An 8024-nucleotide genomic window follows, 5' to 3' on the forward strand; every position below is an offset into this window, starting at 1 on the left:
CCAGCACTTTGGGAGGCAAGGCTGGTGGATCACTTGAGCTCAGGAGTTCGAGACCAGCCTGGGCAGCAAAATGAGACCCCATCTCTATAAAAAATACAAAAAAACAAATTAGCTGGGTATGGTGGCACAGGCCTGTGGTCCTAGCTACTTGGGATGCTGAGGTGGGAGGATGGCTTGAGCCTGGAAGGCAGAGGTTGCAGTGAGCCAAGATCATGCCATTGCACTCTTGCCTGGGCTCAGAGCCAGACCTTTGTAAAAAAACAAACAAAAAAAACCTGTTAAGCATTTTATATGTATTAACTCTATTTTAAACTGACCCTCGAGCCATAAATATTGTAATATGTTTAATCTAATCTTTTTTTTTGTATTGGATGTAGGGTCTTACTCTGTTGCCCAGGCCTGGAGTGCAGTGGCACAATCATGCCTCACTGCAGCCTCGCACTCCTGTGCTCAAGTGATCTGCCCGCCTCAGTCTCCCAAAGTGTTAGGATTACAGGAGAGAGCCACTGCACCTGGCTTGATTACTAATCTTAATGTAGTAATACATCATAAGGAAATAATTGGCCCAGTATTATTTATAGTATAAAAATTTTGAAACAATACGACCAACAGTTGGAAGGATTAAGTAAATTATAATAGTAAAATATGAAATAATTAAAAAGGATGATTTTGTTGATTTGGAGCAATACAGAAAAATGCTTGTAGGCTGGGCGTGGTGGCTCACACTTGTAATCCCAGCACTTTGGGAGGCTGAGGTGAGCGGATCGCTTGAGGCCAGAAGTTCCAGAGCAACCTGGCCAACATGGTGAAAACCCATCTCTATTAAAAATACAAAAATTAGCCGGGCATGGTGGTGCATGCCTGTAATCCCAGCTACTGGGGAGGCTGAGACATGAGAATCATTTGAACTCAGGAGGCGAAGGTTACAGTGAGCCGAGATTGTACCACTGCACAAAAAAAAAAAAAACAAAAGAAAAATGCTTATGACTAAAAATTGTACACTATGCAGAGCAGTTGGAACTCATACGTTGCTGGTGGGAGTGGTATAGTCATTTTGGGAAACAAGTCTGGCAGTTTCTTATAAAGTTAAATTAGCAGTCCCATTCCTAGGTGTTTAACCATGTTAAATGAGAACCAGTGTTCATATAAAAAACTATATACAAATGTCTACAGCATCTTTATTCATAATTTCCAAAAACTGGAAACAACACATATTTCTCAGATGGGGAGTGAAACTAAAGTATAGTACATTCCATACAATGGGACACTAGTCCGCAATAAAAAGGAATGGACTATTAATATACAAGAACATGGATGAATCTCAGATGCATTATGCTAAATGAAAGAAGCCAGACTCAAAAGCTTATGTACTATCTGATTTCATTTATATAACATTCTAGAAAAGGCAAAACTAGGGATGGAAAATTGGTTTGATTGGTTAGCATAAGAAAATTTGGTGGGGGACGGCAGTGTCTTGAGTTGGTTGACACTGAGTGAACCAGTGTCTTGAGTGAAATATCTCTTGGCATTTGTCAAAACTCTTAGAACTGTACACCAAAAAGGAGTCAATATTTTTATTTTAATTTTTGTTTTTTGAGACAGGGTCTCATTCCATTGCCCAGGCTGGAGTGCAGTGGTGCAATCACGGCTCACTGCAGCCTTGACCTCTTGGGCTCAGGTAGTTCCCCCACCTCCGCCTCACCTGTAGCTAGGACTACCATACCCTGCTAAGTTTTCTATTTGTTGTAGAGACAGAGTTTCACCACTTTGCCCAGGCTGGTCTCGAACTCCTGGGCTCAAGCAATCTGTCCACCTTGGCCTTCCAAAGTGTTGGGATTATAGGCATGGGCCATATCTCCTGGATGTAAATTTTATATAGATTTTTTAAATGCTTACAAAATAGCCCTAAGAGTCAACAAAAAATTGCACGTGAAAAAAATCTATTTTTTATATATATACTATCTCTATCTCTATATCTATATCTATATATCTATATCTATATCTATATCTATATCTATTTTTGTGAGACGGAGTCTTGCTCTGTCATCCAGGCTGGAGTGCAATGGCACGCTCCCAGCTCACTGCAACCTTCGCCTCCCGGGTTCAAGCAATTCTCCTGCCTCAGCCTCCTGAGCAGCTGGGATTATAGGCGTCGGCCACTACGCCTGGCTAATTTTTGTATTTTTAGTAGAGATGGGGTTTTACCATGTTAGTCAGGCTGGTCTCGAACTCCTGACCTCAGGTGATCCGCCCGCTTTGGCCTCCTAAACTGCTAGAATTACAGGCGTGAGCCACCACACCTGGCAAAAATGTTTTTAAAAATTGTACACAATGTTTAAAATTATTTTTTAAAAAGTACTGGTAAGAAAGGCATTACCAAAATGATGACAGAGGTAATACTAAGTGGGATTATAGATGAGAGTTTTCCTTTATTAATACTTAATAGTTTTATTTAATGGATCATTTTCTTTCTTTTCTTTGCCCTTTTCTCTTTTTGCATTTACCAGGTCGCAGAACCCTAGCTGTAATCACTAAACTTGATCTCATGGATGCGGGTACTGATGCCATGGATGTATTGATGGGAAGGGTTATTCCAGTCAAACTTGGAATAATTGGAGTAGTTAACAGGTTAGCAGTTAGAATGGGATAAGAATTGCTAGCATTCTCACTTCAGAGCAAGTCTGAATTTCTAAAATCTGTTTGAAATGTGATACTGTCCTATATTTTTTCTCCCTTTTACTATGATCTTGGTATTGCTAAAGAATCAATTGCCCTAAAGGGAGAAAAGAGATAGAAATTTTTTTTTTTGTTTTGGAAACAGGGTGTCTCTCTGTTGCCTAGGCTGGAATGCAGTGGCGTGATTGTGGCTTATTGTAGCCTCGACCTCTGGGCTCAAGTGATCCTTCCACTTCAGCCTTTCAAGTAGCTGAGACTACCACCTGGCTAATTTTTAATTTTTTTTGTAGTGACAAGGTCTTGCCATGTTGCCCAGGCTTGTCTCGACTTCTTGGGCTCAAGCAATCCTCCAACCTTTGTTTCTCAGGTGCTAGGATTACAGGCATGAGCCACTATGCCTGCCCCCATAGAAATTTTTAATGGAAAATGTTTCTAAAGTAAGCAATACCACAAAATGGAAGAAATGTTGTAATAGCCAGGCTTTAAGAATTCTTGCCTATCATGTTAAGTAAGCTATGTATGAGGAGGTACTGGGTAAGGGAAAAATTACCTAATGTATACCCAATCGAGAAAGAGTTTAAGGTGGCAGGATTTTAATAGATTGGTTTAATCCCTAGCATTAGTGATTTTGTGTAATTGCCAGGATGTGACTTAGAGAAATTTTATTAAAGGTATCCTAATTATAAATAGTTGGTATTAAAAATTGGAAAAAGGAAACTATTATTGAGTGTCTAATTACGTTTTAGACACTCTACTGTGAGCAATTTGCAAATGGTATCTCTTGGAATCCTCACAGCATCCCCTGAGGTAGGTGTTGATGTCTATTTTATAATCAGAAACCTCAGGTTATACATTTAACCAAAAGTTACATGGGTAGTGAAAGAGCTGGATTCGGATGAATCTCTTTTAGTCCAAAGCCTTCATATGCTAGGAAACCCTGAAATTATCATGAAATCTGAGTTCTAGTCCCAGTTCTTCCATAAACTAGGTACAATGTAGGTTTAAATGACACCTAATGTCTTTGGGTCTCAAGCCTTTAGAAAATGAAAATGTTTTTACTACCTGATATATAAGATCCATTCCAGTTGTCTGCTTCTATTTTAATGTCCTTCCATCCCATCCCTCCTGTCATTCTCCCATCCCCACTCCCAATTCCAACTGTCTCCTTTTTCAGGCAAGGAGGTGGCGCAACACTGTTCATTGTTTGTAGATGATTGTTCTTCAAATTAACTTAATTATTTTTGGGAGAAATTAGTTCCCTGTCCATGGATAAAATATACAGTTGACTAAGATACTCTTATATTTTTATACCTGTCTATACCTGTTACTTATTGTTTTTGTCTATAGTTAATGGTAATAATGAGGTCTACTCTATTTAGGCACTAGTTACTTATAATTCACTTAGTTCAAATCTTGGCTATGCCAGTTAGTGTGTGACCTTGGGTAAGTTAGTCTCTGTGAGCCTCAGTTCCTTGCTATACAATGGGGTAATAATACCTGTCACATAAAATTATTGTGAGAATTAAATAAAACAGTCCCTGTCAGGTATTAGAGAATAATGGCTGGTGCTGTCATCATCTGAGGTAGGAAGAGGACAACCATTAAGCTGAATAGTTTTGTAATTTTTTCAACCTCAGGAGCCAGCTAGATATTAACAACAAGAAGAGTGTAACTGATTCAATCCGTGATGAGTATGCTTTTCTTCAAAAGAAATATCCATCTCTGGCCAATAGAAATGGAACAAAGTATCTTGCTAGGACTCTAAACAGGTAACTTTTTTACCTTTTGGAAATGAGATGTGTTTGTTTTTACCAGTAGGTGTCTGAGAGGATTCATTTTCAGTTCCTTACATTTTCATACTGTTCCTAACAGCTTCACTTATGGTTTCTTATATAGTAGGTTCCTGAAGAGTAGATGTCTCTATTTTTATTGGGGTGGTTGACATTACATCATCATGTAGTCTAGAATGAATGTTCAAGTGATTTTAGGATGTTTTAATTATGAAAATTTTGACAGTTATTTTAGTTTTGTGGATAGAACTAGAGATGACTTCATTTGCACTTTGCATTTCAGCAACTGCATTAAAATTTGTAATTTTCACATTATCTATTCTTAACTTAGAATGTCTTTTATTTACCAGGAAAGGGAGATGGAAAAACAAAGAAATAGAATGTCTTTTATTCCTATTCACTGTAGAAATAACTTAAGTTGTATACGTTGGATTCTGAATACCCATTGATGGTGGGGGACTAGAAGATGTTTCTAGATGATTTATAAATGACTGAAGTGGAAGCCATTTTCTCTTACTTTTATTCCCTAAAGACTGCTAGATTTGGATCTTAATAAGGTTGATTTTTACTTTGCTGGTTACTAATTGTAAATGACAAGTCAATGAAACCAAAATTATATAGGAAGAATTGATTGAGTGGCTTGCTTTCTCTGTGGTAATTGCAGTAATATGAAAATAATTTGCATTTTTTTTCCTTTTATGATTTAGGAAAAACGAATACAAATTTTTTTTTCCTATTTACACACAGTTAATCGGTATGGCACATAATGCTTCTGAGAGCAGATACATGGGGAATTTTCCCCATACATCAAGCAAGGAATTCTCCAGGGGCTTGTAGCTGAATGTCCTTTAATTCAATGCTAACACTATTTACCTGGCGATAGCATCAGCTCCCACAGTTTGAGCGTTCAGTCCCACAAGACTGCCCCCAAGTCAGATGCTAGTTGTAAGCACAGGTTGTAGCCTGTATTTCTGACTGATGGACTATAAGTCAGGGTACCCATGACTCCCGTTTCATGTTTGATTAATTTGTTAGAGTGGCTCACAGAGGTCAGGGAAACCCTACTTAACATATACGCACTTACTATAAAGCATATTACAAAGGATATAGGTAAATAGCCAGATGAAGAGATGCACAGGACTGGGCATGTGGGAAGGAATGTGGAGCTTCCGTGCCCTCTCTGGGCACACCACACTCCGGGAACCTTCATGTGTTCCACTCTCTGAAGACTCCATGAACTGTGTCCTTTTGAGTTTTTATGGAAACTTCATTGGACACTGGTGATCAGCTCAACCTTTGGCCTCTCTCCCTTCTTCTGAGGCTGTTCTGGTGACCAGCTCCCATCCTGAAGCTATCTAGGGACTCCCAGCCACCAGTCATCTCATTAACATGCAAAGACACTCTAAACACTCTTATGCTTTTGGAGAGTCCAAGGATTTTAGGAGCTGATTGCCAGGAAATGAAGACAAAGACCAAATATATATTTCACAGTATCACATTTGCCAGGACAAATTATTTGATAGGTTTTCCCCATTTTAAAAATTTGACTTCTTTAGGGCTTCAGAATACACAATTTTACTTTTAAATCTTTCTTTTCTAAAAACCTTTTTTAGGTTACTGATGCATCACATCAGAGATTGCTTACCAGAGTTGAAAACAAGAATAAATGTTCTAGCTGCTCAGTATCAGTCTCTTTTAAATAGCTACGGTGAACCCGTGGATGATAAAAGTGCTACTTTACTCCAGCTTATTACCAAATTTGCCACAGAATATTGTAACACGATTGAAGGAACTGCAAAATATATTGAAACTTCAGAGCTGTAAGTAAGAAATTTTTCTGTAGATTTGGTTACCTAGAGAGCTAGGTCACTTTCCTTTTGTGAAGATGACTTCAGCTCAGATTATCTGAGATTTGTTATCTATAAAACAAAAATATAATTTTGTAGAGATAATAGGATGATGTCTGGTTGTGTGAAAATATGTTTTGTAAATGATGTAAAGCAAAGTAAAATTTTCATGTATTTGTAAAACAATATTTTAATAAGAAAAAATATTTCTTAATTTAGCTTTTAAAGTGTTTGTTTCTTTAGTACACACAGTATAACTGCTCATAAAAAATTAGAAAATGCAGATAAGTAAAAATAAAACATAAAAACAAAATTATATGGTGGCGTGCACCCTCAGTCCCAGCTGCTCAGGAGGCTGAGGTAGAACTCCTGAACTCCTTGAGTTCAGGAGTTCAAGGCCAGCCTGGGCAACATACTGAGACTCCATCTCTCTCTCTCTCTCTCTCTTTTTTTAAAATTAAATCCAAATTTTATTAAGGATTTCAAGTTACATACTTCAAATTTCTAGAATGGAATGGAATAATTTTGGAACTGGAAAAATGGCATAAACACTGACATCCCTTGAAACTTCAATTTTATAAAGAAAATTCTTCGGCAAACCACATCCCCATTATGTAATAAGACTATGTATTATCTACACCTTCACTTTGGCAATAGCTATTTCCTAAAAGAATGAAAAAGATGATTTTGCTACCTCAGTTTGTTAAAAATGGGATTCTGGCCAGGCACAGTGGCTCATGCCTGTAATCCCAGCACTTTGGGAGGCTAAGGCGGGCGAATCACCTGATGTCAGGAGTTCGAAACCAGCCTGGCTAACATGGTGAAACCCTATCTCTACTAAAAATACAAAAACTAGCCGGGCGTGGTCGCAGACAGCTATAATCCCAGCTACTTGGGAGACTGAGGCAGGAGAATCTCTTGAACCTGTGAGGCGGAGGTTGCAGTGAGCCGAGATGGTGCCACTGTACTCTGGCCTGGGCAACAGAGCAAGACTCTGACTCAGAAAAAAAAAGCGATTCTGTCTTTAAAGTTCAAAAAAAGGTGCATTTAGATGAACTACAGTTACCAAAAACAAACAAACAAACAAACAAAAAACAGAGTGTCTAATCAAAGCAAAGGAAATCATTTTGAAAATAAGAGAACAAAGCTGTTATAACTGGTTAAGGATTTCCAGTAGTAAGTTAAAATTTCAGGAGAGGAATGGATACCACTACAGAAAATGTGTTCACTTCCAAGACCTTAACACTAACTTCTGAAAAAGGAAGTTTTCATCACCTCTAAAAATGAATTCAATGTAGTTTTGTTAAGAGCAGGAAATCTAGACCTTCCTGTAATGACAATCCAATAGTCCACCCTCACCATCGTCAAAAGAAAGTTGCCTCAAAATTAACAGTAATTAGCCTGAGGTATTGTAAATGTGGCTCTACAGTCTGAAATTTAATGGCATCTTTTGTCAAAAATAGTCTTATTTCCACTTTAGTCTCTCATGACTACAACACTATAGTGCTCTCCCTGTAGTACTACAACGCAGTCATACAGAAAAAAATTCTTGGACCTTGTGAAATAGTGCATCCATCCACTTCTATAAAAATAGGAGCCACACTGACCGGGCGCGGTGGCCCACGCCTGTAATCCCAGCACTTTGGGAGGCCGAGGCAGGCGGATTACGAGGTTGAGAGATCGAGACCATCCTGGCCAACATGGTGAAACC

At 38.4% G+C, this 8024-nt stretch overlaps 1 protein-coding gene across 7 annotated transcripts in view; it reads left to right on the plus strand.

Annotated features, from left to right (window-relative positions):
• The window catches only part of DNM1L (dynamin 1-like), a 71233-nt gene that overhangs the window by 42286 nt on the left and 20923 nt on the right, over nucleotides 1–8024 (plus strand). For all 7 annotated transcript variants that reach the window (XM_011955149.1, XM_011955150.1, XM_011955151.1 and 4 more), the window contains 3 exons: nucleotides 2508–2628; nucleotides 4314–4445; nucleotides 6080–6286. In XM_011955149.1, the coding sequence (XP_011810539.1) occupies nucleotides 2508–2628; nucleotides 4314–4445; nucleotides 6080–6286 (460 nt within the window). The remainder of the gene's footprint in view (nucleotides 1–2507; nucleotides 2629–4313; nucleotides 4446–6079; nucleotides 6287–8024) is intronic.

This window comes from Colobus angolensis, unplaced genomic scaffold (genome assembly GCF_000951035.1).
Source record: "Colobus angolensis palliatus isolate OR3802 unplaced genomic scaffold, Cang.pa_1.0 Scaffold397, whole genome shotgun sequence".
Classification (NCBI taxonomy): Eukaryota; Metazoa; Chordata; class Mammalia; order Primates; family Cercopithecidae; genus Colobus; species Colobus angolensis.